Source organism: Episyrphus balteatus, chromosome 4, assembly GCF_945859705.1.
Source record: "Episyrphus balteatus chromosome 4, idEpiBalt1.1, whole genome shotgun sequence".
NCBI lineage: Eukaryota > Metazoa > Arthropoda > Insecta > Diptera > Syrphidae > Episyrphus > Episyrphus balteatus.
In genome coordinates this window covers 1,415,453-1,442,387 of record NC_079137.1, presented here as the reverse complement: position 1 = coordinate 1,442,387, position 26,935 = coordinate 1,415,453, and the positions used below count along the sequence as shown (strand labels likewise).

Below are 26,935 nucleotides of genomic sequence, written 5' to 3'. Positions count from 1 at the left end.
ACTAAGAACATTGTATGCCAGAACTTGCCAAAGCTCATGCCGCGATGAGGTAAAGCTTAAATTCAAAAATACAACTCAGATTGCTTCTGGACCTCAACCGGTGACCAAAATATTCCTCCTGCAACTCCAGGCAAATTAATATTTTTCTTGGCGTATCGCTTAAAATGATTATTTCATACAAAAATTGCTTATTTAACTTTGAGGCAAGTTCTTGCATATATGTATATTTGATGTACTAATGGCTACTTGCAACCCAACTTGCTTGCTTCCAATTTTTTAACTATTTTATTTAATTTTACAGTAGTATTTTTCAAACTTCAACAATTTTCTTTGTTCATGGGTCATGGCCCCACTTAAAACATTTGCATGATCCAATATTTACTCTGTTTGTAACTTTAAGTAAATCCGCCCCTGTTCCCACGACCGTTGTTGCTTTAATCTTGCCCCTTTCTTCTTTGACTAAACAACATTAAAAAAATAAAGACCCCTCAACTCGAGCATACTATAACCAAAGCACACATCAAACATTTTTATCACACACAATCCAAACTATTGTCAGTGAAATTACAAAAAAAAAAAAAACCAACCAAGACGAAGACTGTCTTGAGCTCTCTCAAACTCAATGGCTCGATTTGTTTTTTTGTGTTCAAAACTAAAAACCGAAAACAAAACTTTGTTCAGTTTGACTTTAAGTGCGTGACTGCATTATTGTCTCCGTCGTTTGTCGTAGATATAATTCGTCGTGTGTTGCACAAAAATTTAATAATGCCTAAAATTATTATTATTTTATAGTTTCACAGTTAATTTTTTTATTTGGATTAATGATAAGATAAACTGGAACTCTATATTTCCCAAACACGAACTTTATTTACTTTTTTGTTTGTTTGTTTTTGAAAAAAACAAATTAAAACACGGATGTTTATTTTATACTTCTGAGCCCCTTTAAGAATTGAAGAAGAAGTGATCTGATTTGTTTGTGGAACAAGTGTAGAAATAATAATTTTTCAAAAATTGAACTTGCAACTTAATTTATTGCAATAAATTAAAAATGATGAGCTTAAAGTGCGCAATTCTAAATGTACGTATACCAAAGAGACACTAGTGTTTCTTATTTTGTTTTCCATAGTTAAGTATTTTAATTTGATGATAGATGTTAATTAATATTATTAACTGTTAATATGATATGACCTCGTGTGAAACTGGTCAATATGGTTTAGTTTATAACATGATTGCCAAATAATGTTTATATTTAACAATTCTTGTCTGAGAAACTTAGGAACAAAAGGTTTATAATGTTTTTGTTTATAAAAAAGATTAAAAATAAATAAAATAAAAACTAAAATTAAATTAAATTAAATTAAATTAAAATAAATAACAAAAAAATAAAGCAACCATACAAAATTTAGTCCAAAAATCCACCTTCCGCACACAAACATTTCAACATTCATACACATTGCTTGCAGGTTCAAATTTATGAACGATTTTATTTAGTTCGATAAAGCTGACAAACTATTTGCTTCAAAATTTCCCTGCAAGTTTACATGCATGTAGTAAAAATGTGTTTTTTTCCACAAAATTCCGCTGAACTTAATTGGACAAATGTTAATTAATTTACAATTGATAAAAAAAAAACAATGTTTTTTTTATCTTTTTGAAATTATCATCACTTCCATCATTGAATAATTATATATAGAAGTGACACCGGAAAAAACATCCGCTTTGTTTGAGGGGTGGCGCTACAATCGTTACAAGAGTGGCGCCACAATCGTTTTAGGATTGTGTATTCGATGGCCGAAAAATTCCTTAAAAGGACTTTTGGTTACTAAGTAACCACAACTACTATATTATTTATATTTGGTGTATTTGTATTAGTTTTGTTTTGTGTTAGAAGTGTGTTTGTTTATTTTTGTTTCTGTAATATTCAAATTGAATTTATTTTTAATTTTTGTAATATTTTGAATTGAACATTTATTTTTGAATGTTGATTCTTATTAGCCCAGGGAAATTAGTAATTTAAATCGCATTTTTCGCGGGACAAAATTTTTTTCATGGAATGTGTTCGGGTGGTTGCCCTTATCATAAAAGTCAATTTGTTGGAAAAATTGGAGGTTGGGAACAGCCGCCATCTTGGAAAAGAGATTGGTATCGTTTTTATTGAATAGCTCCATTGTTATTCATTTTAACAAAAACTGACAAAGGTAAGACTTATCAACAATAAAATTATCTAAAAAATGATATACAAAACAATTCCGTGAGTTGATTAAATAAAATTTTACAGTTGGTCAAAGTGCGGGTTTATATCGCAAGGTTGGGACAAAATGACATTTGTTCATATATCTGACGAACTTTTGATTTGTTTGGATAATTCTTCAAGAATGAATTATAGTACTTATAATTACCTATAAAATGAGCCCACAATCGTTATTGTAACCATCGTATTGTAGAAGTAATCCAACTCCGAAACTCTCCATGTACTAGTCAAAAGTGAGAAAAAAGCTAGTTTTTTGCTAGTAGGCCGAGAAAATTTTGGGAGTAGAGGTTTAACCAAAATACAAGTACGCAGTTTTGCAGCCATACGCGTGTTAATGTCGATTTCAAAGGTCTGACAACTCTAATTTTGTGCTTTATACGGTTTTTGGGGGGTTAAATAACGTAAGTTTTCCAATTAACGTGAATGGGCTAAATTTATACTATTTGAAATTATAAATATACAAGCTGATGCTCTTTTGTTTTTCCTAAATCTAGACACCCCAATCTTGAGGATGTGACCAATAGAACTCAAGATATAAGCCGTTTATACGATTATGTTTAGAGGCTTTTTTGTTTCGATTTTTGTTTGTTTATTTGAATTGAAAAGCCTGATATGGTTAGTTAAAAAAGCTTATATCGTGAGTTAAATTAACCCCATAGCAAAGATTGGGGTGTCTAGATTTAGGAAAAACAAAAGAGCATCAGCTTGTATATTTATAATTTCAAATAGTATAAATTTAGCCCATTCACGTTAATTGGAAAACTTACGTTATTTAACCCCCCAAAAACCGTATAAAGCACAAAATTAGAGTTGTCAGACCTTTGAAATCGACATTAACACGCGTATGGCTGCAAAACTGCGTACTAGTATTTTGGGTAAACCTCTACTCCCAAAATTTTCTCGGCCTACTAGCAAAAAACTAGCTTTTTTCTCACTTTTGACTAGTACATGGAGAGTTTCGGAGTTGGATTACTTCTACAATACGATGGTTACAATAACGATTGTGGGCTCATTTTATAGGTAATTATAAGTACTATAATTCATTCTTGAAGAATTATCCAAACAAATCAAAAGTTCGTCAGATATATGAACAAATGTCATTTTGTCCCAACCTTGCGATATAAACCCGCACTTTGACCAACTGTAAAATTTTATTTAATCAACTCACGGAATTGTTTTGTATATCATTTTTTAGATAATTTTATTGTTGATAAGTCTTACCTTTGTCAGTTTTTGTTAAAATGAATAACAATGGAGCTATTCAATAAAAACGATACCAATCTCTTTTCCAAGATGGCGGCTGTTCCCAACCTCCAATTTTCCCAACAAATTGACTTTTATGATAAAGACAACCACCCGAACACATTCCATGAAAAAAAATTTGTCCCGCGAAAAATGCGATTTCATGCCCATATTTTGACTAATTTCCCTGAGCTATATGTATATTTGAAAGAATTTTGTTTTTCTGTTTTTATTAACGACAAGAAGATTTTTCTTCAACTATAGAGAGTTTATTTAATTTTGACTAGGGTGATTTTTGTAATAATATCTAGCTGTAGTTCACATTATATAAATGTTGTCTGCATGCACTGTAGCATATACTTACTATTTTCTTAAACCCCATATGCAAGAGTAGGTAAGGATCAAGTTCATACAATATGGCCATATTACACATTATTTTAAAGTATTTTAATGCATATTTCAAATATTTTAATACAATACGAAACTATCTCGATTATTTGCTTAAAATGATTTATGTATGCGAACAAGAACTTTGGATTTACGGCTTTGTTCAAATTTGCAGTTTTTACAAAATGTTAAATTTTGGAAAAAAAATCTTTTCGTACCATTTTTGGATACTTTTCTCTGTTTTTAATTTTTTTTAATCTAAAATTTAAACGATAATAATTAATAAAATGTTGAAATAAACTCACAAGAATTTGAGTTTATTTGAAAAAAAAAAACTGTAAAAAGGTCTATTTTGATCGCAAATGTATGAAAATGTGGTTTTGGATAGTTCCAATGATTTTCCTATTTCACCATTTGAAATAAAATATTTGGTTCTAATATCCTAAAACTAGAAGAATGTAGCTTTTACATGCTCTTTATTTTGTCATGATACTATACAGGGTGTCCCAAAAGTAATGGATCAAACTAAGTATGCTAATAGGGGATCTTAAGGGCTCTCAGAATTTGGTAACTTGTTCATCCCAAATCCTTACGGTTTTCGATTTAATGCAATTCTTGTGAAATTTCGAAAAATCTCGACTTTGCAACAGTATTTTGCTTCCTGCTGCCATTATTGATTTTTGTTTTTTACAATTCTTTTACTAAAACATTGACAAATAATTAGGAACAATTAATTAATCAAAATATTTTTTATTCCATAAGCCATTTCGATGCAAATTAACTAACAGTTTCAAGTTTTATAAAAAATCAATTTTTAACTTTTATTTGAGAGCAACACCGCAAAAAAAAATTCTATGGTGTGAGAATGGTTTATTATTTTAAAAAGTTGCCCTGTTATTGTAGTTTTCAAAAATGTATAAAAGTTTCCAAAGTTGCAGTTAGATCGCAAAATATTACAACTTGAATTCAACAAAACAGGGTTTTTCAAAGCAAAAATACAAACAAAAATAGAGGCTTTTGTTCAAAGAAAATTAAACAAATAACAGTTCGAGAAAATGTGTTTGTTTTGGTTGTTTTTTGCTCTGAAAAACCCTGTTTTGTTGAATTCAAATTGTAATATTTTGCGATCTAACTGCAACTTTGGAAACTTTTATACATTTTTGAAAACTACAATAACAGGGCAACTTTTTAAAATAATAAACCATTCTCACACCATAGACATTTTTTTTGCGGTGTTGCTCTCAAATAAAAGTTAAAAATTGATTTTTTATAAAACTTGAAACTGTTAGTTAATTTGCATCGAAATGGCTCACGGAATAAAAAATATTTTGATTAATTAATTGTTCCTAATTATTTGTCAATGTTTTAGTAAAAGAATTGTAAAAAACAAAAATCAATAATGACAGCAGGAAGCAAAATACTGTTGCAAAGTCGAGATTTTTCGAAATTTCAAAAGAATTACATTAAATCGAAAACCGTAAAGATTTGGGATGAACAAGTTACCAAATTCTGAGAGCCCTTAAGATCCCCTATTAGCATACTTCGTTTGATCCATTACTTTTGGGACACCCTGTATAGTCAAGCTATGCATTCTCACAAAAAAAAAGTTGAGATAACAATCAGACATTGCATTACTATAGCCCTGTTCCATTGGAGAATACTAATAGTAGATTTTTTGTTCATCTGTCAGTCTGTCTGTCTATAGCTAAACGGATCTACCGATTAATATCAAACTTGGTATGAAGTATTTTTTGGAGACTCTCCAGAGGGGTTTTTAGAACTTATTTTTTTTACCAGAAATAACGATACCTGCCATATACCAATTTCGGAAATGTTTTATTTTCTCGAAAACGGTACCAGTAATTTTGTTTAAAAAAATTATAAAATAGTTTTTGGGCAATCATGGAAATTTTTTAAAATTGGAAAAATAATAGTTTTTGGATAAAAAAAATTGAACACTTTTTTTTGAAAAATCAAATTTTCGAAAACCGGAAATTAATTTTTTTTGACATTTTAGTTTTGAATGTTGAATAGTGATTTCTACGAAATTGCATACCAATTTTATTTTTGATTTTTTTTTGTTTTAATTTATTTATAAGGTTCCAACGATTTTGAAATTTTTTTTCTACAAATCTTTCTTAGTAGAAGAAATCAAATTGAATAGGTACTTGTTGGAGCTATCACGAATTCTGCTTTGTTCCTTTAACTTTTTGGACTAGTGTATAAAAACAACTCAGGTTAAAAGCTGCACTCGTTATGAAACTCAACTATTAAATTTAGCCGAGCGTTAGCCTTGTACCTGAGTATTAAATTGTTTATTGGTAGGGTGAAATATATACAATTCAGTTAAATATTTAAGTCAGCCTTAAATTTGGTTATTGGTAAGGCCCGTAGAAAATAAAATTTACTAATTATAAGTTTTGGTGAATAAAACTTCTTATTCAGATTTCTTTGGCACAAATTTATTTGTCATGAAGTAAAGTTATCAGGTGGAGTTTCGATTCAGCAAAAAAAGGCGATAGTTGTTACACATTTTATAATATTGTCAATAAAATATAATATAAAAAAATAGCAATCTCTGTGGGGATACGAACTCAAAGAGCAAAAGTAAAGAGCAATCACCTTGTCACCTACGCTAATAGGACTATTGAAATAAGTGTAACTTTCATGCCCTATAAGCTATAACGTGCCTAGGATATACAACAATAATTATTTAATTTTGTTCAAATTCTCGTCGTTAATAAAAATGTTTTGTTTTTAGTTTCGAGTTACTATGGATACATTTATAATGTCAAATAACTTTCCAATATTTTTGTTTGATATTTGTGTAATTTTGTATGTATGAGTAAAATTTCCATTTTTTCTTTTTTCATTTATAGGATGTCGATGTGTCGATAAGATTTATTTTTGTTTGATATTTGTTTTATGTTTTATGTGTGAGTAAAATTTCCTTATTTTTTTTTTCTAATTTAGGATGTCGACATGTCGATACGTTTTATTTTTATTTGATATTTGTTTTCTAATGTTTGTATTAGTGAAATTTCCTTTTTTAAAAACAAATTTTTGGAAATATAATTTTCTAGGACAAGCCCCATTCTCTCTGGACATTTTTTAGTACATCTGATTGACGAAAAAAATAAAATTCTGTGGCGCTAGAAACTATCGGTGTCACTTCTATATATAATTATTCAATGCTTCCATTCCAGAAAGACAGAAAATATGTTTTTTTTTTTCAAACTTAAGTCGCCTGTAACTTATTTAATATATTGTTGTTGCATCCCCCATTACAGCAGTTCAATATTTAAATTCTGTGATTTTAACTAATTGTAAAAAAATGAATGTTATCCCAAAGATCTAAATTTCCAATTTGTGCATGCAAATGTTTATTTGATATTTAACATTTTTATAACTATGGTTTTGAAACCTTAAACCACCATATAAACCATGTAGAAAAATAAGTTAAATTTTCTCTCGTTGTCTGTAAAAAAGTGGGTTCAGTTAAGAGCTCTCAAGGTGCAGTTTTAAATCCAACGACAGTATTGGTTGATGTTTAAAAAAAAAAACAAATTTTCGAAAATTTTTCATAAAAAAAAACCGATATATTCTAAAAACGATATATTCTAAAAAAAATAGAAAACCACAAAAAACGAGCTTTTTTGCTGTTTTCGAATCAATATTTGTACGCAAGATAATCTTTAGTAGCTTAATTGTTGACGGTTCATGAAGAACTTGTTTTTTTTTTTACTTTCAGTTTCAATCTTCTCAATAGCTCTTTTCTTCTCCGAGTAAATTTAAGTTGATAAGTTTGCCATATTAAACCATAAATTTACTTATCTAAAAAAATTCATATTTGTCAATCCCACGATAAAAAAGTGTACTTTTCTAATGGATTTTTTCTCCCAAAAAGTGTTATGGGAAACAAATTTCAATTGAAAACAACAACCGATAGCTGAAATTCCAATGAAATTAATAAATATTTTTGATACCTCAAACCATTTCTTTTCTCTGCGTTTAACATAAAAATGTTAAACGCAGAGAAAAGAAATGGTTTGAGGTATCAAAAATATTTATTAATATCACCACAAGCAACTCAAATCTATGCTTTCATTTTAAAAAAATTTGAAATGGAAACCCTTTTCGCCCTAAAATTCAACATTTTCCCCAGTGCATGAACTTGAATAAATCAATAAATATACGAGTACTAATTAAAATTTAATTAAGATTATGTCGATTTTATTTCCTAAATTTCATCAGTAAAAAAATATTTTTTCTCGAAATCCAGGTTGGCAACCATGCACACATTTATTTCTTAACCATACCGTTAAAAAGATTAATTCATAGTTCATTGTTAAATTTTCTGTGTGCTAAATGTTGATGTTGAATGTTTTATCTGTTTTATTATCTTCTCAACGTTTTACTGCCATATGATAACAGCATATCAATAGTTCATTTCCCATCTACACATAATTTATCTCTCTACAATTAATTTCCATTGAGCTTATTTTTCCGTTTTGTATTTATCTTCGTTAACTTTTCTGAATTGTTGTTGTTCTTGTTGTCAATTTGAATTTAAAAAAAAGAAATTAGTTCCATATTGTTTTTTGTATATGATATGAATAATGTGCGTTATTGCTTTTTCTTTGTTAGAAGAAATAGCCCAGTCATTTTAGTCATTTTTAAGCCCAATCTGCGGAAAAATTCCTACTGGGCTGAATTTTGGTATACAGCTTAATGACGGCTTTGTTATGAAGATGTGAAAAATCGACATTGATATCGTGTCCGCGTTAAGAGTTATAGGGGTCAAAAGGTCACAAAAACTATTTTTTCACGACTTTCAGCAAAACGGTAAGTCTTATCAAAAAATTTTCAATGCAAGAATTGTAGACCAGATTATTATATATAAAAAGTGTCATGACACTTTTTTTCCTAAGACCCACCGTTTCTTAGGTATAACGATTCAAAAAGTTGAAGTTTAGTTGTAATCGTCATAATCCTATTCCTGAAAAAAAACTCCTAACTGAAAAGTTCCTGAAATTTCATTATTTTTTTAGCTTGAATTTCGTTCCTCAACTGTTAAGAATATGGGGAAACCAAAAAAAAATGGAAATTTTCGCCATTTTTCCGATTGAGGCCCTTCTCCCGAAACCATTTCCCTGGGAATTTTTGATTAGAATATGTCTGAAAATATACAGGGTGTGCAATAGAGAATGGACAACCCTAAAACGGCTTATAGCTACACTTATGATTGTTCTAAAAACAAATAGAAAAAAGTTCTATCGCAACCAGTTCATAAAATATGGACTTTTTTTCGTTCAGTGTATTTTAAATTTTATCATCTTATGTTTTCGTTCACTACAACCACGAATGAATGAATTTTATTTATTTCTTTTTTTTTATAATTTTCTACAATAATTGGATGAGTACATAAAAGCTTTAAAAATTTCATAGCTATTGCACATTTTCGTAAAAAAAATTTTGAAATCTGTTTTTTGATGCAAAATGTAAAAAAAGTATTTTATGAAAAATTTTAAACACCTGTGGTATAAAATAAATCTATAGAAACCTAGGTGGCCAACTTTCTTAAAAATATTCTGGTATAAGGAGAATATTTTTAAGAAAGATGGCCACCTAGGTTTCTATAGATTTATTTTATACCACAGGTGTTTAAAATTTTTCATAAAATACTTTTTTTACATTTTGCATCAAAAAACAGATTTCAAAATTTTTTTTACGAAAATGTGCAATAGCTATGAAATTTTTAAAGCTTTTATGTACTCATCCAATTATTGTAGAAAATTATAAAAAAAAGAAATAAATAAAATTCATTAATTCGTGGTTGTAGTGAACGAAAACATAAGATGATAAAATTTAAAATACACTGAACGAAAAAAAGTCCATATTTTATGAACTGGTTGCGATAGAACTTTTTTCTATCTGTTTTTAGAACAATCATAAGTGTAGCTATAAGCCGTTTTAGGGTTGTCCATTCTCTATTGCACACCCTGTATATTTTCAGACATATTCTAATCAAAAATTCCCAGGGAAATGGTTTCGGGAGAAGGGCCTCAATCGGAAAAATGGCGAAAATTTCCATTTTTTTTTGGTTTCCCCATATTCTTAACAGTTGAGGAACGAAATTCAAGCTAAAAAAATAATGAAATTTCAGGAACTTTTCAGTTAGGAGTTTTTTTTTCAGGAATAGGATTATGACGATTACAACTAAACTTCAACTTTTTGAATCGTTATACCTAAGAAACGGTGGGTCTTAGGAAAAAAAGTATCATGACACTTTTTATATATAATAATCTGGTCTACAATTCTTGCATTGAAAATTTTTTGATAAGACTTATCGTTTTGCTGAAAATCGTGAAAAACCAGTTTTTGTGACCTTTTGACCCCTATAACTCTTAACGCGGACACGATATCAATGTCGATTTTTCACATCTTCATAACAAAGCCGTCATTAAGCTGTATACCAAAATTCAGCCCAGTAGGAATTTTTCCGCAGATAAAACCTAAAATTACTGGACTAAAAACAAACAATTAAAATTAAAAGTAAAACGCTTTCACTTTAATGTCTAGTAATTGTTATAATTTAAAGAACTATAATTTTTGTATATACCTAGTACGTGTTGTTATATTTTACGACATGTGACACATTTAATTTGTTTTAATTGTTTATTCATTTTTTTTTTCTGTTTATTTTAATTTTTAATATGAAAAATGTTACAACAAATTATTCAAATGAAGCAAGCTTTAACATTTTTTTTTGCGGTAGTTTGCATAAAATCTACTTGTTCTCTTGTCTGGAGGTTAAACGGTAGTCAAGGTTTTTCTAAAGAATGAATTTTGATGGCGCTTCGTTACTATTTTCGCATTTGCAGTTTTTTTTTTTTAAATTCAAATGTTGATAGAAAAGCAGGTTGATGAACTGTCTGGAGGTTACCGATCAAGACCAAGAACAAAACTTGAACTTTTTGTTGCTTTAATAATCTTGAGGTAATTCTATTAGGAGGCTTTGGAAGAAATTTTGAAAAAAAAGCTATTTTTTGGCAAGGAGTTGAACCTTGGATTTTTTTCGAAAATCTAAAAACAAAAGATTTGTAATTTTTCTTTACATAAATGAATGCGCCTGTTCACTAAAAATTCATATCTTCAAAGCAAATCTTTTTTTCGAAATTGAGTTCCAAACTGTCTGCTTCCGCATTTTTGAAAAAGAAAAAAAATATAATTGGATTTAAATTACTCTGCAACCAGGCCTAAAAAAAAATTGGGTTTCCAAAATTAAGAGTTTAAAGAGACCTTCCTTTTTATGTATCACTCGATGAATTTGGAAGAAATTTTTTGATAAGCTTATTTTTTTATTTTTTTAGTTTACCCTGATTTTATTTTTTTTTTTTTTTTTAATTTTAAAAGATATAGATTTGTAGGTCCAACAAATATTTCTCCCAACCTTTGTCACCCATAATAATTATGAAGTCTCCGTGTGGTGTCTTCTTATGTATAAGCTGCATTTAGACAGTTTTCAGTTACAAAAAGCCTCACTTTCATCTTCAGAAGACAGTTCTGTTCCAACGAACACCCACTGTAAAGTATTGACACAATGCGACGAGTGGTAGTCAGGACCGTTTAGGATCCTTTCACCAGGATGTCAAGGTTTTGAGTTAAACACTAGAAACTAATGTCGTTTTCTATTGACGAATGTCAGAATGAGATTTGTGAATCTGACAGCTGAAAGGGGGGGTGAAGAGGGGAAATAGTGGAAAAATCTCAGATTTCATGATCTATTTGCGTCTTGAGATTCAAAAAAATTACAAAAAAATGAATCTGAGAATCAGAAATCTTAATCTGGATTTTTATCAATATTCACGCATACAAACGCAGGCACTTTCACACACACTCCTCTGTTTGACATTTGTCTGCACATTTGTTGTTGTTTAATTTTTGTTATACGCACAGATTTCGTACACAATTACAAAACTAGATTTAATATTCTATTTGCAGTGGAAAATCTGAGATTTTTACACAAAAATCTCAAAAGTCAATAGAAAACGACATAAACCTTTCATTCTAAAAACCAGGAACCAATATCCAGATACAATAGCCAAAATGATGTTTTTCAATTGCATAGATTTTTAATACTCTCATCTTAGAAATCAGGAGGTTAGCGCAAACTGTGTTTTATAGTGGGTGGCCCCCAGTTGATCAAAACTTTAAAACCGCTTAGCAATTTCAGCAGAAATTCTCAAAAAATGTATCGCTTTTGCCTTCTCAAAAGCTTAAATTCACATTCCCTGCCTCAATTCTGTCAGAATTGAACTGATTAATTAAAAGAAATCCAGCGCTTCATCCATTGGTTATCCAGCTGCAGAGTGTCTCTTCAAATGATTTTTTTCCAAATGATGCTTCTTGTCGATTAGCGCCAAACTAATATATTTCCTCTTGAGAATTTTTCGTAGAAGTAAACCTTACAAGACCCTAAAAGCAATTAAATTCATCCTATCGGAAGGTCGGTTCTTCTCCACAACTTCCCTAATTAAATTAATAATAACGAAAAAAAAAATCATTCCGTTGTCGTGCTATAAATTTAAGTTTGTCACAGTTCACTCTTTGTGTCATTCCGAAGACCAAATTTAATTGCTTAATTGAAATCAATTTCATTCAAACTCAATTACATCTTAATTTGTTGTTTCTTTTTGTAGGACACTCGTCTTGAGCTCGATCTCAAGGAAGAGAAGTTAGCATCGTTGCAGCGAGAATTGGAAGAGATGACATTCGGTGGTGGCACCGAAGAGGAAATAGCCCAATTGAGACGCTCTAAAATGGAAATGGACCGTCGACTGAAGGAACAAGAAGAAGAACTAGATGAAATGGCTGGACAGGTGCAATTGCTAGAACAAGCTAAACTACGTCTAGAGATGACATTGGAAACTATGCGTAAAGAGGCCAGACGTGAAGCTCAACAAAGAGATGATGAATTGGAAGAAGCTCGTGGAAGTGCTTATAAGAAGATTAAAGGTTTGTTTTTTTTTTATACTTTTCATTCCCTCACTTAGAATTCTAAACATTTATTTTCAATTTCTAGCTCTGGAATGCCAATTAGAAACTGAACACGAAGAACGAACTCTATTGCTTCGTGAAAAACACGAATTGGAACGTCGTTTGGCATCGATGGAAGACCAAGATCGTGTCGATCGTCAAACCGAAGAAGCAATCACACAAAAACTCAAACGAGATTTACGCAAATACAAGGCTCTCCTCAAAGACGCCCATGCTCAATTGGAACGACTCAAAGCTGATTCCCCAGGAAAAACACTCATTCGTCAGTTGCGCAATCAACTGGAAGATGCCGAATCAACTAGGAGTCTCGCAGTGAAAGCAAGGCAAACTGCCGAAGCAGAATTGGCTGAAGTTCAATCTATGTTCGAAGAATCACAACGAGCCCGCAACGATGCCGAAGATAGGGCAACAACATCACAGCGTGATCGCGCTGAACTTCAAGCACAAATCGAAGAGAACGAGGAAGAAATGGCCGAGCTGATGAAGAAATACAGCACCACCGTGAAGCAATTGAATACCGAACAAATTGCAATGTCTGAATATGAATTCCGGATATCGGAATTGGAAGCTGAACGAAATTCACTCAAAGATAGTGTGAGTGAGTTGCAACAGAGATTGGAGAATGTTGAGAATATGAGTGATCCATCAGCTGCTATGCTGTCGAAACGGTTAGTATACCCCTCAATATATTGAATTTTCAAAAAATTAAATTTTTATCATTGTTTTTAGCTTGGAAATACGCACCAAAGAATTAGAATCCCGCCTCGAGTTAGAACAAGCAACTAGATCACGTCTCGAGGTACAAATAACCCGCCACAAAGAAGCCGTTGAGAAGATTCAAAACGAAGTCACACAATCCAAAATGAGAGAACTCAATGCTCAGGATGCTTTCAAGAAATCCCAAAAGAGTTTACGTGAATTACGTGAAGAATTCCATGTTATTTCAAATCGAGAACAAGAATCTATAACACGAAGGAAAGATCTAGAGAAGAAACTAGAAAATGCCGAATCAGAAGCAGTATCGTTGCGTAATGATTTGCGATTGGCATTGCAAAGAATTACAGATTTGCAACAGGCAATGGAAGAAGGAGACGATGATGTTAGTGAGAGGTAAGTTTTTAACAGAATTTACTTAAAAACACAAAAACATATTTAATTTATGTGTAATTTGGACTTTTAGTGAGGAAAGTGATACATCAGATGGTTCGCTTAGTGATTTAGAAGAACGTCTCAAACCAATTCAAGTTAAACGATCGCCAATTGCATTAACAAAGAATAAAGAAACAACAAATGGTGTGGGTGGCGGTGGCAGTGGCAGCAATGGCAGTGGTAGTGATACAACATTAGTTATAAGAGAAAAAAAGAGTGAGAACAGCCCAAGGTAGGTGTGTGGTTGTGTATAGATAGTAGAATCTTTTTTTTTTGCATGTTCTATCTTTTCATTTTCTGTTCCTTAATGTTTTTTCATTTCATTCATGTTCATTTCATTAATTTTCATTTCTTTCATCGCCTGCTTAAATGCTTTCGATTTTGTTTGAAAAATTAAAATAGGTGATCTAATGTAATCTAATCAATGCCTGGTTTCGGCATTTAATGTAAAAAAGAAAATCTGTTACACCCAAATGATAGAGCAATTTATTTCAGAAAAAACATAAGTCAATGAGCATCAACTTAACAGGGGCTTACAAACCGGTTAAGACTTAAAAAAAAGGTTAACATTTTACCGTTTTTCAAATGCAGCTTAAGCTTGATTATAAATTGGCATACTCTAAATTTGTAGTGTTGTGAAATTATTTACATATGAAACAGTTTTTTGTTGCTCCTGAAAAGTAAATGCTCATTGACTTATGTTGTTTCTGAAATAGACGATTCAATTTTGATATTAGGACTTCAAATTATGGCATCGGAAACCTTGAGAAAAATTTCGTTACCAAAATATATTTTTTTGTTTTTCTCAGTACTAAAACCGACTGTGAAATGATTAAAAGTTTCATTTGGATCAAATAAATTACTTGTCAAGGATCGATTGTATCGACTTGACTCGATTTTATCGACATAAGCTGTCGTCCATAGTTAAGATGACGTTTTAACTTCTCACTCGCCCATCGCTAGATTTGTTTTTAATGTGGAAGTTAGGGACATAACCCTGAACTCTGGGGGTAAATCTTTAAATTCACTTTTAAAATCTAAAATTTTGATATTCAAAATGGCAATGCAATAAAATACCGCCGAGTTCGTAGTATTCAAAGTTTAAACAATCAATTTTTAATGACACCAAGAATTCTGTACTTTTATAAATACATTTTGTTTCTGAACATGTTGAAAGTTCGTTGAAAGCCGTCATTCAAAACAGGTCAATTGATACAATTCTGAGGAGATGAGTTGTTCGACTAAATTGTGTTTGTTTATTGTTTGCTATACAATTAGAGTATTGCGCATTTTTGTGTTTTTACTCATGATTTCCTCTTATGAAGGTATTTTGTGGCGTATACGTAACCTTTTTTCAAGGCTTTGGCATATCACAAAAAGTAACGGTTGATTCCTATAGCGATGGAAAATGAATTAGGAAAAGTTTTCAAATAGATATTCAGCCCTATTCTGCTATTCGTTTCACGTGAATCGAAAGATTTCTTTTCTTTATCACGTCAAACTAATTTTTAAAAACCACTAACTTACAAAAGCAAAAACGTAGCTTCCGATGGTTTGATCGCTGTTAACGCTGGTCTTTTTTCCTAATTCATTTTTCCAAACTCAGATAATAGCGATTGAAAAAAAAAAGTTTACCTGAGCTTCTTCATCTGAAAAAAAGCCTACGTTAACCATGAAGCAAAATTCTATTTTTCATGTTTTGAAAAAGTGTTTTTTTTTTATTTTTCATAGTTGATTTCATGAAAATGACTTACTGTTGACTTTTATGTTTTTCTTTTTTATTTAATTTATTTCAGCACTCATATTCTTTTCTCACTCGATTAAACATATTTTTCTATTCGTTCATAGCACACACTTTTTACACAGCAATTTTACAGCACAGTACACAATTTAGATCTTCAGAAAAATACAGTTAGTAATTTTAGAAATACATAAAAAGTACATAGGAAAAACGGTCCAAATCCATTTTATTAAATTTTAGCTCATATAATTTCTTTTAATACAATACCAGATCTTATTTTTTAGTTTTTGAAGATTTCTGAAAAAAAAATTCATTAAGTATTCCATCATTGGTTTCATTTATTTGTGTCGTTTTTCCTTAAGTATTTTCATATCTCAAAAAAAAAAATTAACAAAACAAACATTTTAAATCATCAAAACTAATCATTTCGAAAGCCTCATCATCATATACCATATTTTCTCTTTTTTTGTGTTTCCGTCTTTCTTTCTTTTTTTGTCTTCTTTTTTGAATGCATTCCCGGTGTATGGTAAAAAAACAAGCTTTTTCTTGTTATAGGATCACATTGACGTCACCATCAACGACGACATCAGTCAGCGGCAATACAAATAATAGTATTAGTAATAGTTTAAACAATGGTGAGTCTTCATACGCATAAATATATAAATGAATACAAAAAAAAAACAACAACAAAAATGCTTGTAATAAATAAACAAATTTTTATTATTGGAAAAAACAATAAATAACTAAAAGAGAATAGCCAGCTTTTCTATATATAATTAAAAAATATATATATTATATTCAATTTTATATTAGAATCAAATAAAAAATATATAAATAAAATCTAACTAATGCTGCTCCTTTTTATATAAAAAAAACATAAATTTTTTGCAAAATTTATTATTGCTAATTATTATATACAATTTATAATATTACTAAAATGAAAACAATAATAATCATCATCATCATCTACAACATAAACATTTAAAATCTACAAATATACTGCATATATACATTATTTCATAATTATACAAGAAAAAGAAATATTTTTTTGTTTGTTTATTTTATTTTTGTTAATCATTATTATTTTTTTTTTTTGTTTTTTTTTTTTAGTATAAACAATTTGTTAATAATACAAACATATAGATAATATATATATTTTATTATTTATAAGTCAAGTCTCCAAATCGGTTTATTATAAATTAAAAAACAAAAATATCAATCAAAAAATTAAGTAGGCAATAATATCTATTATTCTCAACTAATTTGTAAATTTATTTAAAAAAAAATATAACAAAATATAATTACTATAAAAATGTTTTGCATTATAATGTGTATTTAGAGTTTCTTTAATGTAAAAAAAAAGAAAAAAACAATTTATAATAGAACAAGGATAGTTAATTTTGAAAATTGAAATAAATCACAAAACAAAAAAAAGGAAATGGAAACAAAAATTTAAAAATATTTTAACAATAGATGTGTATTTAATTTTTATAATTTTTATTATTATTTATATTAATTGTTATCTACTGAATAAAGAAGTAATTTTAACTAGATTTTTTAATTTGTTTATTATTTTTATGTTTTTTTTTTACAACTGCTAAATTAATTTTGTTTTTTTTTTTTTAATTTTGTTTTTTAATTGATTAAACAATAAAAAAATTAAAATATACATTAAACTATTCAAGTAATCCAAACATAACTCACATGCTATTGGAAGAAAATATACATATATTTTATAATAATTAAAATTGTAATGATTATTTGTTTATATTTAAAAGAAAATACTTATACACATGATTGTGCAAATATATCATACAAACAAAAAATAAACGATTGTTATAGTGTTGTTGTTTACTTTTTCTTTTTCTTGGTCCTAATAAAATAGGTTTCATGTGGAATGTGACGAAGATAAAGTAAGTAAATTGAATTTCCAATGTGTTGAATCTCTGTGATCTAGTAAACTTCACGAAAAAAAAGAAGAAAAATCGAAACAAATAATTAAAAATAAAGATTATGATAAAAAAAAAACAGATTTGTTGATTTTCAGATTTAAATCAATTAATTTATCTTTATTTTTAAATTTAAAAGATCAATGGCAATAAGAAACAATAACTTTTGCTTATTTTCAAACTCATTTTTCTTAATTTTAGTTAGAAAAACCATCAAATCTCTTAATTTAAAGTTAAAAAAAGTCATTTCCGTTTTTAAATTCAAATTCAAAAAGAAATTGTTATGGCGTTTTTAATTTTCAATCCGGAATTGTTCTTCGATTCGGAATCCCAATTGAACAGTTTTTTTTATTATGAAGAATCTGAAGTTTGGTGTGAATGTATTGTTTGAGTTCAACATGTTTCAAATATATGTGTATTCGCGCCAAATTTCATTTGTATTTGTGCTGCAAACATTTTGTACTGCTGACATTTAAATCTATGAATGTTTGAGTGATTCTGCTTCTGATTCTGTTTTTAAAACCAGAAGAGAAATTCTCTTTTTTTCAGAATCAGAACTGTCAGTTTTGCCCAATTGAACGCATTCAGATTGCTTTTTTTTGCTTCCAGATTGCCAATTAAAAACGCCATTAGCAGAGAAATAGAAAGGAATGGACTTGAGAGGAAATGAGAAAAATCAGGTCCGGCCTCAATTTTTTTTCCATTGATGTCCGTTAAGTTTTGAAAATTCGTTTCCTTTAATTTTCAAATACAAAATAAAATCAACTGAAATGAAAAAAAGCACTTCAGTCTATATTTGAATTCAAAAAGTTTTCAACGGCCTCTGAATATTTCTGGGCGCCTCACAGTGTGTCGTCCCCTTATGATAAATCACTTTTTTTTTTGTTAAAAATTAACATTTTTGCTATTAAAATATAATTTAGAAGTGTCAACTCATATGAAAACATATTTATCTTAGAAAATAATCCAGGTTATGTATTCAAAATAAGCTCCGAAACATGAGTACCTCGGAAATCGAAAATATTTTGAGGAATTTATGGGAATCTTTGAGAGTGTATATTTCACGTTTGGTAATTGTTTGAAAAATTTTATTAATGTTATTTTGTTTATTTGAGTGTTGTTGTAAAACGTATAGCAAAAAAATTAAATTTATAAAATTATATATGAGTTATTAAAATTTCTTTGATGAATGGCCAAAAAAAAAAAAAAATTATTTTTTAAACTTAATTTAAAAAAAAAACATATAAAATCAAATCGATAATTTTTTTATATTATTTTGCCTTAGGCCTATACTTAATATTGGCAAAGTTTGGTCTGCTTCTGTTTGCGATTACCAGAGATAATCACATTTATGTGCTACGAGTCAAGTACTCAAAATAATTCATTTTTTGAGAAACATCTTCAAGGGGATCACAAAAATGAAAAAATCGATGTTTTTAATAATTTTTAGCCAAACACAAGTAACAAAAAGCTGTTCATGTAATTAAAAATATTTTAAATATTGTTTTCAACAAAAAAAAATTAAATTTTTCTGCATACTAAATTTTTAATATAATTACTTGACCCGGCCACGCTCTACTGTGTATTATAGCGTATTTACCAACCTCGCCGATATAAGAATTTACGAAAATGCAAATAAAACGTTATTTCAAAATTTGAAAGCGATTGACAAAAAACTATTCGAGATTTGCTATGAAACGCAAATAAACATACGATTTTTTTGTATAGAGAAGATAAACAAAACAAGTTGACTTCAACTTAAGATTTCTCAAAGTAGAAAAAAGATATTGAAAAGATTTAAACGGACTTTAAAAGAAAACATTTAGTTCTTTTAGAAACTGTCACAAATTTATTTAAAATAAATCACCACGTTCAAGAACATAACCTCAAAAACTGTTAAAAAACGACATTTCAGATTTTCTAACGGGAATATTTAAAAAACGTGATATGATAGAATTTTTCTGACTTCGGATTCGAGTTCAGCACACCAAAAACCTTACGAAAAGTATATTTTTGTTTATATATAAAAAAACAAAATTAATTTTGCTCACAAGTGGCTTCTTCAATAAATGTTAATTTCATAAATTATACTAAAAAAAAAGTAATAGGTTGTTTAATTTGTTAATTTGTAATTTTTTTTCTATTCCTGCCATAAAAACAAAGATATTAAAACTCCAAAAACTTAGCTGCAAGTATTTATGATAAACTTTTGTATAGGCTCGACACACTGTGCGCCTGGTGAAAAAATGTAATTTTCTATGCAAAACTCCAAATTTTCGTATCGAGTAAAAAAGATTTGGATCTCCGACCGTCTGGACAATGGCGATGGGGGGATAGGGGGAGGGGATGAAAAAAGTCACATCCGACTTCCATTTTCGTCATTCTTGGCAGTTAATTTTTGTCGGAGTCTGGACGATGAAAGGAAATGAAGAAAAAAATTACATCGAGCTTAGATTTTCGGCATGGCGACCGTTACAATTTTGAATTGTAACACATGTACTAAATTGAAAATTTGTAATAAAAACACGGACATGGAGGATGGAGAAGAAATACTGTTCAAGTGTTCAAGCCCACTAAATACAAATTCTGAAAACAACTTAAGCAAACCACCGATGATATCAAAACGACTAGTTTAATGTTGAAAATTAACAAAATGGACTTTGGCGTATTTCTACTACATCCTCCACATCCAATAAAAGATTATTTTTTTTTGTATTATTTTTATTTTTTATAATTTTCTTAAGATAAGTTTTGTGTTATTTTTTTTCAGTACAAACATTTAAAGCAATTTTTATACCAAATTTTATATATATATATCATTACTAAAACTTTTTTTTTTTGTATTTGTTTGTTAAATAATAATATATAGTATATTCGGCATTTAAGGTTTTATTTTTTTGTTATATATGTATATATATATTTATTTATTAACTTTTTTTTCTTGTAATTTTTATTAACAAACGTGTAAATGTTTATTATCAAATTGTAATCTTAGGTACATTAAATATACAAATGTTTTTAATTTTTTAATTTGCTTGTGTATGTTTTTTTTTTTTTGATAATGATTTTACGCAATTTTATTTAGAATTTTTTACAGTTTATTGAATTTAATGTTTTTTTTTTTTTATTTTAATTTAATAAAACTCAATATATCTATCAATTCAGATGTTATAAATCTTGAATAACAAATTTTTTGTATTTATTTATTTCTATTTTAGTGATTTTGAGTAAGATTTTAAAGATTTATTAATAGTTTTCTTTTTGTGCGTTTTACTGTTTAATCTTGGCTATTGAAATTTGAATTTTTGTTTAATAAGTCTTAACAAGCGTTTTGAATAAAAAAAAAAAAGTGGAAAGAGAACAGAGAAAGTGGAAAAATAAATTTATATTGGGTCATATGCAAAAAGATGAGCTTGAGCTCTTTTCTCCCTTTTCAGTACATTTTTTGAAAAATATATGACAAGTCAATTTTTGTTCTAGTTTAGAGATCGCGCCAAAGAAAAAATAATTAACCGAGCTTTTTAATTTGCTTTTTTTTTAATTTATCATACATATTTATTTATACGCGAATAAATAATGGAAATTAGAAAAAGAAAGAAGATGAGTTCTGAAAAAAAAAAAAATAATTAAAGCAGTCGTGGAAGGTGTAAAACTATAAAATCTTCAAAATGATCACTCAAATCATTTTCACAAGCACTGATTTAAATTAGACCGTGAAGGCATAATGAATGTTCAAATTATAAAGATTTTTTTGTTTTGTTTTTGAAGTTTGATCCAAGCTGTAGCCATTAACCATTTGATTTGAGTTTAGTTAATTATCACCAATATTCAACTAGAAATACTTAGCCCTAATGAAAACTCTCGTTGGAAATATTTTCAGAAAAATGGTACAATTCGCAGAATATTTTTGCTTTTCTGTTTTAGCTTTATTCCCTTTTCGTTACTAATAATAATGAACAAGCGAAAGGGAGTTAAATTTCCAGAAGATTTTTGATTGGAAGCTTTTTTACCGAATATTTTTTCCCAGCAGTTTTCATACAGAATAGGACTAACTTAAAAATTTCAAAGGAGAAATTAATGTATTGCTCTAAGAGCTGGCACCCAATTCTAAGAGGAGCCATTGATAGTTCAATAAGTGATTATTTAATCAAAATGAGCGTCAATTTTTGGACAAAGCATTCACTATTCTCTTGAAAAAAATCTTAATATAAAAAGTTAAATGGAAACAAAGTTTTTTGTTGAATTTTAATATTTCAAAATTGCATGTGTCCTGTTGAAATGGGGGTTGTTATATGAAGAGTATTCAATGAAAACATTAACAGATTATTTTTAAACAAAATAAAATGTATGTACACAACCTATTTAAACATAATAATTTTTTGTGGTTTTTTTTTTGTAAATTTTATTTTTTTATTATCAAATGGTTTCGATCAAATTATTCAAAACACTTTAGAAGTTTTATTGAATGTTTTTTTTTTTTTTGTTTTGTTTTGTTTTTATGTATACGTATATTATATATAAATATTATCTAGTTTTAAGTGTAAAAGTAATTTAGCAAGAGGTTTTGTTTTTGTTTTTAATTTAGTTATTTTTGTTTTGTATTTAATTACTGAATTAACAAATATTAATTAATTTTATATCATAGACTTAATTATTGTTTTATTTTTTTTAATTTTATTTAATAAAACTTATTTAAAACAAAACAAGAAATAATGTAAAAATAATAAAAATATAAAATCAAAGAAAATGATTTTAATTTTCTATTTAACGTATTTAAATTAATTATTATGTAATAAAAATACGAATATATTTATTTAAAATGATTCATATGTCTGTGAGTTTTTTTTTTCATTTGTTTTTAAATATTTATTTAGAAAATAAAAAAAATATAATAATAAAAATAGAAATAAACAAGACTATTTATTGATATGTGGTTAAAATTAATATATACAATGTGTTTTTTTTTTTTTTTTCTTTTAATTTATACATTTTAATCGGTATTCAATTTTAATGCAAGGCATTTATTTTATTTTGCTTTTTTGTTTTATATATCATTAAATTAAATTATTTATTTCTAATTTTGTTTTTAATTTTTAAAAAATATTTATTCTCAAGCATTCAACAATATATGCATAATTATGCACATTTACATAGACATTATGGGATTTTTAAGTTCTTTTTTTGTGTATTTTGTTTTTAATTATAATTCTTTTTTTGTTTTATATTTTATTTTACTTTTGCAAATAAGTTAAAAATTATTATTTAATAATTACCTAAATATTAAGTTTTGTATATATATATTTATATTTATTTCACTGGAAAGGAAAAAAAAAGAAACAATTATTAAATGATTTTGATTTAATTTTGTTATTTTTTATAAAAGAAAAGAAAATACATATTTATTTTTGTTTATTAAATAAAAATTGTGTATTTTTAAAATAATATTCTAATACCATCATAATATTTAGTTACCATTTTAAGTTTTTGTATTTCTTTATAAACCTAAAGAAGAATATTAAAATCACATAATTGTAAATTAAAAAAACCAAAACATTTAAAACAAGATCTGAAAGCAAGATAGAGTAAAAGAGAAGCAAATTAAGCTATTTCCTGAACAATTTATAAGACAATCATCAGATATCGAAAAAAAGAACAAACAAACAAAATAACTTGAAGTCAACACAAATTAAACAATTTTTTTTAACATAAATATACTTTACCATAGCATAACCTAAACACAACTTAAGTAGTAAAAAGTAACAAATTGTTCACTAAAAGCCCATAGGGTTTGGAAGACTACCCATGAATTACAATTGCATTGATTTCCTTGAATGTGCATTCTATTTAAAATCTCTAGGAAAGTACTCACTAGAGTAGCTTATGATATAACAAAAATAATGACAATAATACAGATGACCACCGGGTCACATATTAAGATCTTACTACATTAGCCACTTTTTGAAAAAGTAAGTATTCAAATTGATTTTAAACCCAAAATAAAAGCTTTTGTCATCAGATTTGTAAATATTTCAGTTGGAAAAAACATCACAAAACATCACATAAAGAAAGCTTATTCTTTGAGCAAATTGTTATTCGTCATATTTGTTCGCAAAGGGATAACTTTCAAAAGGTCAAGAAATATTACATACAAAACTTACGATCATTACTAAACTATACTTAGTTATTCGCATACGATTTTTAAACGATGGTCATGATTATAAGCTGTACAATTGGTTTCGAAAAAAGTTAAACTTTCTCAATAGATAAAATAACTCCTTACACGAAGTAACAAGAGAACTCTAAAAATCGTCATTAAATCGAAAACATTCGTTTTTCAAATTTTATCAAATAAATAAAAGGAAATACATCCAGGAGGGTCATTCTGTAACTTTATTATTTCCAAACGATATTATATAACGATGGAGTTAATTTCTGTTACTTCAATAATCGTTTTTTTTTTAATTTGTAAACAAAAAGAACCCTTTTTGTGAATTGTATCAATTTTTATAGAACCTGACTTTCAAAGTTCACTATTTATAGAAGTCTGTGCAAAATTTGTATACAAGGGAGAGTAATGACCCCCTCGACATCGAGATCAAAACAACGCCGAATAAAGAAATAAGTACTAAAACTGCATACCAACAAAGTTCACTTTTAAATGTTAATAAATACATAATAAAAGTAATTTCCTCTCAAGCTGAAATACAAAATTTATACCTAAAGTTTTAAAAAGACAATACAACATACAACTCATATACAAACAGATACAATAAATTAGTTCAACTTTACTGTCAGAACACAAGTTTTTGCACTTTTAGCGTTCTTTTGAAAAAAAAAGCATAAAAATAAACAGCAACATTCAACATAAATTTATATAAAAACTTAAAAGCTTTAAAAAACATACAAAAACCCAACTCCACAAAATTTCGTTTTTTGTTTTTCGTGTACCTACCCATTGTGTTTTGTAGCCAATTGCAATGTAGGTGGGTAATATGTATGTAGATAAAATTAGTTTCATGCTAATTAATTAAAAATTAATTTTCATTCTCAGGAAAAACATTCAGCATTCAAAAAGTATAATACCAAATAAAAAAATTTAGGAAAGAAGTTACTTAAAAAAAATTAATAAGAACAAATTTTGAATATATTTTGTTTTTTTTTTTTTTTGTTTTAAGACATTTATTTTCACTTTATTGGTACTCTTTGTTAAAATTATTTTAATTTATAAATTTGTGTGTTTTTTCTTGTGTATAATAAGTATACAAATATTCTAAGCTAGTATGTATTGTATGTATATTTCTAACTTCCACTTTTTTACCTTTTTTTGTTTTTTTCTTTATAAAATAAAAATAATCATTAATATTTATGTATTTTAGATAATTTTTTGTTTCACTGTTTTTAACTTTATATTTGTTTGTTTTATATTTAACTTTAATAAAAGATTTTTTTATTTTATTTTAATTTAATTTTTTATTTCTTTTTTCTGTGGTGTTTGTTTTTAGGCAAATAAATTTGATGTTGAAGTAATAATTTGTTGTTTCTTTTGTTGTTGTAATAATGATATTTATATTTTCTTTTGAATTAAATTTAATTTTTGTTGTTTTTTTTTTTAATAGTAAATTGTAAGTTTTATTGTTGATTTTTTTTTTGTTTTCTTTTTAATATAGGAAATGTTCTAGCATTTATTAATTGTTAATATCAGGTGGTGTTTTCAAATATTCATCAGGTCGTTTGTGTTCAATGAGGGCACGCACAGTGCCGGTATCAGCAGGCAAATCGGACTTTCTTCTAATTAGAGGTTTGTCCTTGTTACGTTCGCCTCGTATCTAAAAACGAATATTATAGGGATTGTTTGGTTTTATATGGATATGGATATATGGTGTGGTTTGTTTTTTTTTTTAAGTTAAGTTTTCTTTTTTAAAGCACATTGGTGAATTCTAAAAGCGTGTTGTTGTTGTTTTTGTATTTAGCATGATAACGATATTTAATATTTTTTGTTTTGTTAAACTACAAACAAACAAATAAAAGCGATAATTTTAACTATATGTATATAATGACGAGTACAAAGATGTTTTTCACAAGTTTATTTATTTTTTTTTTATTATTATTATTAAAACAACATAAAACTTTTGATATTAATGACAATTTTGATTTTGTTATTTACAGACAAGAGATTTTTGTTTGTTGTTAGACTGGAAACCAAAAACCAAAGAGTATGAGTGATAGTTTTTTTTTTTAAGATACCCCATTCTCAAGAATGTTTTTAGTGAGTTAGGATTATTAATATTTATTTATAAATAATATTTAAAATATTTTTGTTGCTTAAATATAGGCTTTAGTTTTTATATTTAGTTTTTGAACTAATTTATCATTTAAACGTGCAGGTTTTAAAATAAATTTAACTTTTATCATTAAGAAGTGCCTATCTTACAATGTACATACATTTAAAAAAAAATTAGTTCAGGGCACTTAAATTAAAAAGAAAAAAAAACAAATTCTGGAACGATTTCACACCAGAAAATGTCTAAAGGTTTGTACCACAAAAGGTGATATCAAATTATAAACAAACTTCCAAGAGAGAACTTTTAAAAATGTTTATATACTGCTTTATTTTATTATGGATCCTTGGAGGAGAGAAATGTTGTCTCGGCCATATTTAGCTAACTTGCATGTGGAATTCTGTCCAACTAAAGGGCTTATCAATTTATTTGGAAAAATTAGAAATAAAAGAATTTTTTTTTCTCATTTTTATAAATTTGTAAAGTAAGTAATTGAGTATACACATTTCTTAATTCTCAGATAATTAGACTGATAAAAGCTTTCTAAGGAAATGGACAACATTTGTTATTACAACATCGAAAAATATTTATAATTTTTGTATTTCATTATTATTAAGCAATGCAGTTTTAAGTTCGTTGATCTTACCATCATAAACTAAGAATTGTACCAAGTCCTGTTGTAAATTCCGTTGGTAATATAAAACATTATAAAATTAATATTTTTTATCTTTTTATGGGGTTAAAATATTCATAAAAGAAACATAATAGATATCACTGAAAGTGATAACTTTTAAGGTTAGTCTACACTTGCGAAGCAGATTCTGATTAACATTGTAGTATTAGCCTACATAACATTTTGAGAGTGGAGGATAGAGGT

At 27.7% G+C, this 26,935-nt stretch overlaps 2 protein-coding genes across 15 annotated transcripts in view; one reads left to right on the top strand and one right to left on the bottom strand.

Moving 5' to 3' along the window:
- The window catches only part of LOC129917785 (unconventional myosin-XVIIIa), a 154,438-nt gene extending 137,868 nt beyond the window's left edge, over window positions 1-16,570 (top strand). For 5 of the 6 annotated variants that reach the window (XM_055997931.1, XM_055997928.1, XM_055997930.1 and 2 more), the window contains 5 exons: window positions 12,583-12,898; window positions 12,966-13,608; window positions 13,670-14,050; window positions 14,121-14,321; window positions 16,386-16,570. In XM_055997931.1, coding sequence (XP_055853906.1) covers window positions 12,583-12,898; window positions 12,966-13,608; window positions 13,670-14,050; window positions 14,121-14,321; window positions 16,386-16,485 — 1,641 coding nt within the window. In that variant the 3' untranslated portion in view covers window positions 16,486-16,570. Of the gene's footprint in view, window positions 1-683; window positions 1,079-12,582; window positions 12,899-12,965; window positions 13,609-13,669; window positions 14,051-14,120; window positions 14,322-16,385 lie in introns of those variants that run through there. The other variant, XM_055997934.1, reaches the window with a different exon arrangement.
- A 4,195-nt stretch (window positions 16,571-20,765) lies between these two features.
- LOC129917790 (serine/threonine-protein phosphatase 2A 56 kDa regulatory subunit gamma isoform) overlaps window positions 20,766-26,935 on the bottom strand; it is a 51,090-nt gene continuing 44,920 nt past the window's right edge. For 8 of the 9 annotated variants that reach the window (XM_055997955.1, XM_055997956.1, XM_055997958.1 and 5 more), the window contains one exon: window positions 25,222-25,605. In XM_055997955.1, coding sequence (XP_055853930.1) covers window positions 25,465-25,605 — 141 coding nt within the window. In that variant the 3' untranslated portion in view covers window positions 25,222-25,464. Of the gene's footprint in view, window positions 23,095-25,221; window positions 25,606-26,935 lie in introns of those variants that run through there. The other variant, XM_055997952.1, reaches the window with a different exon arrangement.